The following is a 10,812-nucleotide window of genomic DNA, read 5'->3' on the forward strand; positions in this document are numbered from 1 at the left end:
AGATTATACAAACGGAAAGCGCATGGTGACCAATCCTACTCAGAGCCCATACTCGTTGTGTGCCTAAGATTTGCTAGTAAGAGCAAACAGCTTCAGTTTCGTAAACGCTCGAACCCCAAGAAGCGTGGAATGCAGTGAGTGGCACCATAAGTTGTATTCAGGAGGATCTTCGAAGGTTAGAACGTTTACGAAAAAGCTGCCGGGAAGGACCAATTCTCATCGTAGAAGTAAGCCGCTAGAGCTTTAACCCGCCCTACAATGTAATGTCTAGACAGTTCCATGGGGCATAGCGGGTGAGGGAAGGTGGTTTTAGGGAGTCAAAGCCCTACACTGGGGCTTTCGATGCTTTCCATCTCTGTAAAGAAGTGGACAGACAGCAGACCGATGTTGATAAGGTCTTGTTTTACGCAAAACCTTAAAAAGGATACTAATCAATTTCAAACTCCTCCCAAAAAAAAAAACTAATCAAAATCCAATTTAAACTAAACTGAAAACAACAAAAACTAAATCTATGCAAAAAATATATAAACAAAACAAAAACCTTAATCAAATCCAACTGTTCCATGCTTTGACGACGAACTCGAACAACTCTAGAATTAGACAGAGAATTTACTTGAGTATTTTCCGATCCAGTTGATGATGGTGCCTCCGACGATGTATCCGCGTCGTCAACAAAATCTGGAAGTCCCAAATGTTTTCTTAAATCGATAATATTCACTTTGGCAGTAGATATTCCAACAGTATCATTAAGCTGAAATAGATTCCATTAGTAAACCGCTGGGTTGTATACTAGAATTGTTAAGGACTTACTTCCTTGGCTAAAGAATAATGCATTTCTGCAAAATGCAGTGCCTTCTCATGATCATCGATAGCCGAATGAGCATTTCCTAAACTCCAACAAGCTCTTGCTTCACCTACTCGGTCACCAAGCTCTTGTGCGATGGCCAGATGCCTGTAATGATAATCGATAGCTGTCTGGAAGTCGCGGAGGAGAGTATACGTATTTCCCAGGCTGTAGCATGCTTGTGCTTCAACCGCTTGTTCGCCGAGCTCGATCGCAAGTGATAATGTTCGTCTAGAATTGTTAAATAAACTAAGTCGTACCTGTTGAATGTTTTAAAAGTTTATGCCTTACTTGTAGTGATCGGCTGCTTCCTCGAACTGACCCAAAAATATGTGCGAATTACCCAGGTTGCTATTTGCTCTGCGCTCAGCTGCTTTGTCTCCAAATTCTTTAGCGATTCGCAGACGTTCCTATTATTATAGGACATTCAATAAAACGTTTGAATGAAACCAGTGAATAAATAAATACCTGATGATGTTCAATGGCAGCCTCAAAATCACCGAGTAGATAATAAGTGTTTCCTAAATTCCCGCAAGCCCTTCCTTGAGCTCCACGATCACCAAGTTCCCTCATTAGTTTCAAGTTTTGTCTAAAATTTAAGAGAGAAGGGAGGGATCTCATTTTCGCTACTTCAAAAAATCCAATTGACTTCAAAACTTACTGATAAAATTCAACAGCTTTTGTAAGTGCCTCCTTTACTTCTTCTGAGAAGTCTCCGGGGTCTTTTTGTCCCATATGTTTTCCTTTTGCATGATAGACATTACCTAAATTGTAGAGAGCTCGACCTTCAGACAAGCGGTCGCCCAATTGTCTAGCTAAAGTCAAATGACGATCACAACAGATGGCAGCCTCATCGAATCGGCCCATCACTTTGAATGTGTTGCCCAAGTTGCCCGATGATTTTGCCTCGCCGAGTTTGTCATTCATTGACCTGTTTATCGAAAATTGCGTATAAGGATAGAGGAAAAACGTGACGTTATATGAAGTGGAACAAACCTGGCGAGAGTCAGATCCAATTTGTGATAATGCATAGCTTTTGAATAGTCCCCTAAGTAGAAGTAAGCGTTTCCGAGTTGACTATAAATGGCACTGAGTGTTCTAAGATCATCGGTTCCGGCTTGAATGGCTGCCTGTAAAGATCGTAAATTTGATTAAATATATTTGACTCTAGAAGAAACAGAAATATTAAGTAGTATTTGCAGAGTGAATTCCACATTTAAATTGTATTATATTTTCAATTTTGTAACTATTCTGAAGAACTGGTGTGTTAAGGTCTGTTTCACATCGAGATTGCGGCATGGATTCGAAACCTAGAGGCTCTCAAGCTCTCCGTTTCGATTGGCCTTCTGGCCATTTCCCATCCAAATCGATGCTCAGGCAAATTTTGAACATACAATCACACTTTTTCCATGATGAGTGCAATCCCATATCGATCTCGTATGTTCTTATTTCGGGTGTGATTATGGCGTGTTATGCCACTGGTTCAAAGTGCCTCCATTAACTGTAGGCGCGGTTCATTGCTTTTTATAATCGGCCAACACTTAGAACTATATTTTGATTTTGAATTTAAGACGTTCGTTAATGCGTCGGCCACGAAGAATGCCAGTTGCGGTACCCCCGTCATCCAAGTTGCCTTGATGCACGAAGTAATTTCATAGCGCAGTTCACCGTTGGCTGATAGTATTGATATTCGGTTTTCGTCATGTTGATGCCACATTTAGCGAGAGTGCTCTTTCCATTGGAGTCCTTAATCAAAAATTCTGTTTTATTCAGATTGAGTCGAGGACCGTGTTTCACCAGGCGAGATATCTACTTTTGAACAATTTGCTCGAGATAAGCTTTGTTGTGACACTCGAAGTGTTACACGCCTTCATTAGTACCTATCTGCATCATATCATCAGAGGACAATGACCTGTTTATTTTTATCGAAGAACTTGATCGGCGTGCAGGCCTGGCACTCGTACGAACTGTGATCGAAATGCGGAAGTGACAGTGGATAGGTCACACATTAAGGAGGGGACGACAATTGCATTGGAGGCTATGCCATACAGCAGAATCCACACTCCCAAGTTGGCCGACCAGTGGGTCGCCCCAAGATCACGTATGTTGCAACATTAATCGGTATGTAGCATTCTTCCGTTCCATTGCTAGCTTACATTAATCGTCGAACCAGCCTTTCCGGCTTTTTTTGCGAATAAATATTCACACCAACGAAAAAGAAACAACAAGTTATTATTTCAAATACCAGATGTTGGAAGCATTAACAGCCACCGTCTCTGAGTTGGCAGAGGCCGTCAGTGCTTTGCCGGTACAAGGGCATGCAATTTCTCCTTTCAATTTCTCACCAAACGAATCAAACTTGCCAGGAGCTCTAACGATTGCTACCCGAAATGCAGCACCACCATGCCTCACAATCTACGACCCCTTGAGCCGGCACAATTAGCTGGCCGATGCAGGCGCTGAAGTTCCAGCATCATAAGTTAACACCACAATCGTTCAAACTCGGGGCAGCAAATTCTTCATCGATCCACACGTATGACTACAAGCAGGTAGGCGCTTCATAATCGCGGGCAACAGTATACCCATCTTAGGCGCGGATTTCCTGTGCCGCTATGGTTTGCTAGTGGGTATACATAATAGGTCCCTCGTTGACACCACAATCATCACGAAAAATCTAATCTTGCTCAACTCACTCGCACCCTTTCCATCGTTTTTGAACAGGTTGTCAACGCATAAATTCGCTCACTTCTTCATAAATACCGCAACATCACTACCGAGTGTAGTCTCCCTGAGACCGTTAAGCATGATATTCAGCACTACATCAACACTACTGGTTCCCCATTCTCTAAAGTGCGTCCGTTACCACCGCAGAAGCTCGCAATTCCGCGGAAAGAGTTCGAAGAACTTCTTAAGCAGGCTATTTGCAGACCTTCAGACAGTTGTTGTTCTTCACCACTCCACATGATCCCTAAATTCAACGGCGAATTAAGACCTTGTGGCGACTACAGACTCATCCACGATGTTGCGCACTCTATTGCAAACTACCGTATTTTCTCGTTCGTGGACTTAGTCAAGGCATACCATCAGATCCCTGGAGCTCCCAAAGACATTTCGAGTTCACTAGGATGACTTTTGGACTGTGCAACGCGGCGCAAATCATTCAAAGATTCATCCACTCTGTGCTGCGGAACCTCAACATCTGTTTCGTATATTTGGATGATGTTCTGGTCGCGTTTTCTTCTGAGTCCGAGCATTTAGAGCACTTCGAGTGCATTTTTCAACATCTCCTTGAGACCGGTCTAGTACTCAGCGTTGAAAAGTGCAAATTTCTACAATCACAGGTGAGAATCCTCGCCATCTGATTACTCCTGAAAGCATCCAATCGGACCCAGTCAAGGTGCAAGCGATTTCGAGGTTCCCACTTCCAAAAACTGTTAACATCATCAGAAGGTCCTTGGTCATGTTAAACTTCTATCGTCGTTTCTTGCACAAGGTCGCCCACCATCAATCGATCCTTAATACCTTCTTGTCTGGGCCAGAAACCGAAGACTCCCGTCTGATTGTATAGTTCCCAGGGGCTTCCCAGGCATTTGGGACCACCAAGCAACAGCTGGCTCAATATAAAGTATATACTGCGACACCTCAGACAAGCGACCAAGGCTATATATTCCAGCCATTTCCCGAAAGGAAGTATTTCAAGCGATTCACCATCTGGCACACCCAGGCATTCGGACAACAAATCGATTAGTCACCGCAAAGTATTTGTGGTCGTCCATGAACAAGGACATTAATACTTGGACCAGACAACGCATGTTAGAAGTGCAAAACTACAAAATATGCGAGGAAAGTGGTAGGAGTGTTCCTTCGGATCCACGAAGCGTTTCCACACAATCCACCTCGACATAATTGGCCCTTTGCGAGAAGGTACGGTTTTAGGTATTGCCTCACAATCATCGATAGGTGGCAATACCTCTGAAATAAATTACTGCACAATCTTGTGCAGAGGCCCTCTGCCGAGAATGGATTCCATGCTTTGGTGTGCCGGTAATTATAATCACCGACTAGAGAATGTAGTTTGAATTCCTTTTCTCAGAATTGGTCAAACTCCTTTAAACGCCACCGGACAACCGCGTACCACTCGCAATTCAATCATCATCATCAACGGCGCAACAACCGGTATCCGGTCTAGGCCTGCCTTAATAAGGAACTCCAGACATCCCGGTTTTGCGTCGAGGTCCACCAATTCGATATCCCCAAAAGCTGTCTGGCGTCCTGACCTACGCCATCGCTCCATCTTAGGCAGGGTCTGCCTCGTTTTCTTTTTCTACCATAGATATTGCCCTTATAGGCTTTCCGGGCAGGATCATCCTCAGCCATACGGATTTAGTCACCCCCCACCGTAACCTATTGAGCCGGATTTTATCCACAACCAAACGGTCGTGGTGTCACTCATAGATTTCGGCCAAGAGTTTGCAATTTTTCTTGCTAAGAGCCCAAGTCTCCGAGGAATAAATGAAGACTGACAAGATCATCGTCTTGTACAGTAAGAATTTTGACCCTATGGTGAGACGTTTCGAGCGGAACAGTTTTTTGTAAGCTGAAATAGACTCTTTGTCTGCCAACAACCATGCGCGGATTTCATCGTAGTAGTTGTTATCGGTTGTGATTTTCGACCCAAGATAGGAGAAATTATCAACGGTTTCAAAGTTGTAGTCTCCTATCTCTTTATTCTTCCCGTTTAACCGGTGCGGTTTGATGTTGTTGGTTGATTGGTTGTTGTTTCTGACGTTGCCACCATATACTTTGTCTTGCCTTCATTGATGTGCAGCTCAAGATCTCGCGCCAATATCCGCCTGCTCGATCTGGTTGAAGGCAGTTTGTACGTCTCGGGTCGTTCTTCCCATGATGTCGATATCGTCAGCATAGGCCAGTAGTTGGATGGACTTAAAGAGGATCGTATCCCTCGCATTTACCTCAGCATCACGGATTACTTTCTCCAGGGCCATTGTTAAAGAGGACGAATGATAGAGCATCCCCTTGTCGTAGACCGTTATTGATGTCGAATGGTCTTGAGAGTGATCCTGTTGCTTTTATCTGGCCTCGCACATTAGTCAGGGTCAGCCTAGTCAGTCTTATCAATTTCGTCGGGAACTGCAGATGCAGCGATAAATAAATAACTCTGCCGGAAGACCGTCAAGACCAACGGCTTTACTCGGTTCGGGTCGAGGCTGAAATGCTTTCTCTTCTGCTTGGAGGAACAGTCCTTATCCAGGTGTTAAGGAGACTGGCCATTTCATCCACAAGAGGCGGACCCTAACCGGATGTGATACGATTAAGAACCGGGGTGAAATGTTCCTTTCACCTTTTCAGTTACTCGTCATCGTGGATGAGAAGTGTACCATTAACGTCCTTCACAGGACCATCGAAGGATTTGCGGTCACGTGTAAGCCCTTTCGTGATGTGGTATACCCTTCTGAAATCATTGTGTTCTACGACATTTTCCGGTTCCCTGACCAATGAAATAGCAAATTACCCCTGACCTTCCCGGGATTTCCTCTCCTTTAGTAGGCCCTTCAATCCCTTATCGATTCCGCAATCAACCAGATTTTATGCCCTTCGTCGCTGACGACCAGTGTAGCACCCGTGAAAAGATCATTTTTGTTGGCGGCCCAATGTTCATCGATATTCCCAGGTAGGCTACCCAATGTATTTGCCGTCCCATCAGCAGATGGGATCATACAAGCAGTCAATGTTGGACTTAAATCGTGAACAATCCTGCAAGAGATGGTGGACGTAACATGTAAGCGACTATCAGATGGTGATCCTTGTTATGCACATCTAGAAGACAACTCCTAAATCTACTGCTGATCACTAAGTGTCCAATTTGATGGCTCCCACGTGTTGGTCAGTTTAAACTGCACAAACCTTATGGCAGGCTCTGTGCTTGAACAATGTACCACCAATGTCGAGGCTGTGGAAGGTGCAGAAACTCACAAACCGTTACGGTCGCCAAAATTGTACTTTCCCATCATATGTCCGAGCAATGTGTTATCAGAGCACACCTTGGCATTCAGATGACCCATCACGATCGCAATGTTACCTTTAGGTAGCCTTTCCTGAAATTGTTGCAACTGGTCGTAGAAATAATCCTTTTCCACTGTATCGGAAGTCTCCTTTGCTGCATAGCACTGTACAGTTGCGATGCCCCGATGCTGGTCCGGAATCTTGCAGTCAGAAGTATGACAGAAAATGGCTCCCAGTCAAGTCACAGGTCAAGGAAGTGCGCCTTGCCGTAGCTGTCAGAAACAGCCAGACACCACCCACTCAGCTTCCCAAAATACAAAAGCACATTGTCGCTACAGGGAAAGGAGTTCTCTCCAGAGTACCACCATCTTACTCTGATTAGGCCCAGAATGTCTAGCTTATATCGTTGGAGTTCCCGCTTGAATTGGAAAAAGCGAACATTCTAAGAGCCCTCGCTACCGTTATCGAAGAGCGTGTACACATTCTGGAAATTAATCATAGTCCGTTTTCGATAGCCAAAGGTCGTAGTCGTGAAGTCGAGGCGTTATTGAGGTTTTGGTAGCAATAAAGTGCCAAAATTTGCAGGTTGCTAGCCCACAAATATGTCATTTTTAGTCGCCTCTTACGGCAAACAGGGAAGATTTTAAGTGTATTCTTAAGCCCTAACGCCCAGGGCACACTCCTCTATGTGATGTGATACCTCTATAATTGCTGCACTGCGTAATATCTTTCTTTTTATGCATGGGCTAGATAATGCTTCGTTACCAGCCATGCGGCATGGATCCGCTGTCCCAAACCTTGAACATAAATTGATGAACTGCTTGGTGTAGTTGGTCGCTATCACATTTAGCCACTTCGGCTCTAATTCCACCGGCTCCAGGCTAATGATAGTTTTTAAGTCGATGAATTGCACAGACTGTTTCTTCCATACTTGGTTGTGGCAACATTTGTGCATCGTCTCCAATGGGCGGAACTTCTAACTCCGATATTCTGGTTGTTGATCAATTCATCAAAGTCTCCTTTGTCTCGAGATGTATAAGGCTTCATCCTCCAGACTTGTTGGCAAAACTTCGGCGCTCGGTGCTGTTGCTTCCTGCGCTTCTCGAGTTCACAGCCTTGTTTTTTTCTGTCTGATTTCCGTTTTCTGTCTGTGAAGTCGCTTCTCCACTCGAAAAAGTTCGTGATAGGCAATTGCCCGATATGTAGCATTCTTCCATTCCGTTGCTAAGTTACATTTATCGTGGAACTATTCGTTCTGCCTTTTTTTTGCGACTGGGTCCAAGTATGTTTGTGGTAGTATCAATGATAACATTCTTCTGGTTATGCAGATCATTTGTCGATTCTTCATTTACAGGATTTCAATTAGCTGCAGCAATCTTTTCCCTCTTATAGTTGTTGTGGATGTCTTCAGCGTTCACTCTCACTTGATTATCAACGGGGAGCCGGGATGGTGTTGTTATTCGAGTCCGGAGTACCACGCCAACAAGACAGTGATCCGAGTCTAAACTTCCTAACCCCGACTCCAGGCCGAGACTCTACCTGCAGCCTTGTCCGTTGCTGCTTTGATTTGCTTGAAGAAGCTCATCTTCGAGTCGAGCATTAAATCAAGATATTTAACCGTTGATTTTGACTCTATAGTCAACTGACCAATCGATATGGGACGCAGGGTCGGGATTCTCTTGCTGGTCAAGATGACTACTTCGGTTTTTTTCAGTCATCCATCCGCTTACCCGTCTGCTTTGCGCCTGTTCAAAAATGCGTGCGACAACAAGTCCCGCAACGTCGTCCGCATAATCGACCAGGTGCGACTATTCAGGCATATCGAAGCTCAGCAAACTATCGTAGCAAGCGTTCCAGAAGTCCGACCCTAGGTTGGATCCCTGTGCTACTCCCTCTGGCCCTCTAGGGTCTCATAGAGCAGAGAGTGTCCTTTCAACAAGCAGCTTGGCATGTCGAGATCAGCGGCTGTGTGCCTCGGCTCGATGAACCACATCTACGACCTACATAATAGCATCCATGCTGGATGTGGATCTCCCTGTTCTTAACCGGAACTGCTTTGGTGATAAGTCCCCGGCAACGCGGATCGCGTCAATGTGTCTATTCCTAATGAGCTTCTCGAGCACTTTCCCGGCCGTGTCAAACTCTCCTTAACCTTGCTGATCAGCGCGAATCTGGCCACCTTCCAGCGATAAAATGCCCTCCTTCAAGCGAGCGTTGAACGCCCCAAGCAGCAAGTCTGGCCGTTGGCGGAACACCAGTTTGTAAACTTCCGCCGGGATGTCATCAAGACCTAGCGCTTTCTTGTTTTTCATAGTGAGAACCGCTTCTTCAAGCTTTCTTATTGTGAAAAGGGAGCAATCCATGACGCTTTCCGCGCTATTGACATCAACCCGCACAGGATGTCTGGGGAACAATGTCCGTACAATGCGTTCCGTCTGGTCGATATCTAGGATGCAGGGCTTCCGCAGAGCCCCGATTTCCCGGGTAACAAGCTTATAACTAAGCCCTCACGGGTCCTCATTCACCGCGTTGACCAGTTTCTGCTCGCCATGAGGTTTGCTTTTATTTATAGCGGTGCGCAGTCTCCTTTTTGCTGATCTATGCTGTGCCTTTATGGCACCTTCCCTCTCGTTGGCGTGCAAACGTTATGCCAAACGCGGAGCTTATGAGACTCCCTCCGTAGTTCGGCAATTTCTGACGTCCATCAGTACATAGAAGGCTTGTCACGGCTGGGGCCCCGCCGGGACATGGAAGCTTCACACGTCGTCGTTATCAGCTTAATCACTGAATTTACGACGATGTCAGCTGCGACGCTATCAGCCTCCGGAGCGCCCTCCAGCGCGCCTCCCCCTGCTCCAAGAGCTTCGACGAACTTTCCGATGTTATTCCTCGCGATATTCCACAGACGAGAGGAGCGTCTCGTTGGTGCTCGCCGGCAAATTTGGAACCAAATATGGATGTGGATCAACAGAACACCTCCAATGTAGGGATGCCTTGACAAGTTTGTCTGTTTTGAGGATACAAAAGTCTTGAGAGTTGAAGAAGTTACAATCTATTAGAGAAAAGAGAGTTTTCATGCTGAAATGGTTAACATGAACCATGATGACCCCCTGAACCGGGTCTTCCCGGAATCAACGTATGAATTATCGGCAGTGTAAGTGATTTCATAAATAATTCCAACCAAACCGAAGACTAATCAGACTTTCCAGCAAAATTTCAATTCCTTATCAAACCGAAACGAGCAGAGAAGCAACAACGAAGCATACTCGCTGCCCGCATCTTCCCCATTGCGTCTACGAATGAAGCCAATTAGTGGATCTCGGTTTACTTGGAAACGCACTACTCCTCGCGTGCACGCATTGATGAACCGAGTTAATTGAGGGCTCCGGGGACAGACTTTCCTAGTTCCGTTCTGATTCCCTCCAAGTATTCCACGGCGCATCACCAATCACCCAACCATTGCCATTCGTCGCTCTGACGCTCAAGCTCCGCAGATCGATATTGTTTGGCTTCCGAATTGGAATTTCCCGTCGCGTCATTGATCGCAACCACTTGACAAAGTGCAAATTAATTCCAAGCAATCATGCATGGCCTCCTCACAGAGGTCAAACCGTTTCCACTTCCGCCTTGCCTTGCTCGGCGATCTTTGCCCATTTCCCGGCTACTCACCAGAAAGAAAGCCACTCCGGCCCGGCAGTCGCCCGCCTTGCAGAGTCGCTCGCCCTCAAGCGCCAGCTCCAAGCACATCGACGATCCATCGTTGCTCTGAAATATGCAAAACACGGACGTGAGCCATGAATCATCGCGCGCGCCTTACTGGCGACTTATCACAGAATTTCCATAAAACCGCTCTTGGGCCGTAAGCGGCCACTCAGTGAATCACTCGCACGTGCCGGGGAGCTCGTGCGCCGCCACCAGGCTCCTTTTCGCACGCATTCCCTGCG

General features: G+C 45.8%; 1 protein-coding gene across 2 annotated transcripts in view; it reads right to left on the reverse strand.

Moving 5' to 3' along the window:
• LOC119652947 (G-protein-signaling modulator 2) overlaps positions 1–10,812 on the reverse strand; it is a 28,085-nt gene that overhangs the window by 16,963 nt on the left and 310 nt on the right. The window contains exons 2-8 of one of the 2 annotated variants that reach the window (XM_038057349.1): positions 10,538–10,633; positions 1,841–1,974; positions 1,506–1,775; positions 1,313–1,433; positions 1,136–1,254; positions 811–1,075; positions 614–751 (exon numbers count right to left, since the gene is read on the reverse strand). In XM_038057349.1, coding sequence (XP_037913277.1) covers positions 614–751; positions 811–1,075; positions 1,136–1,254; positions 1,313–1,433; positions 1,506–1,775; positions 1,841–1,974; positions 10,538–10,633 — 1,143 coding nt within the window. Of the gene's footprint in view, positions 1–541; positions 752–810; positions 1,076–1,135; positions 1,255–1,312; positions 1,434–1,505; positions 1,776–1,840; positions 1,975–10,537; positions 10,634–10,812 lie in introns of both variants that reach the window. The other variant, XM_038057341.1, reaches the window with a different exon arrangement.

Source organism: Hermetia illucens, chromosome 1 (assembly GCF_905115235.1).
Source record: "Hermetia illucens chromosome 1, iHerIll2.2.curated.20191125, whole genome shotgun sequence".
Lineage (NCBI taxonomy): Eukaryota > Metazoa > Arthropoda > Insecta > Diptera > Stratiomyidae > Hermetia > Hermetia illucens.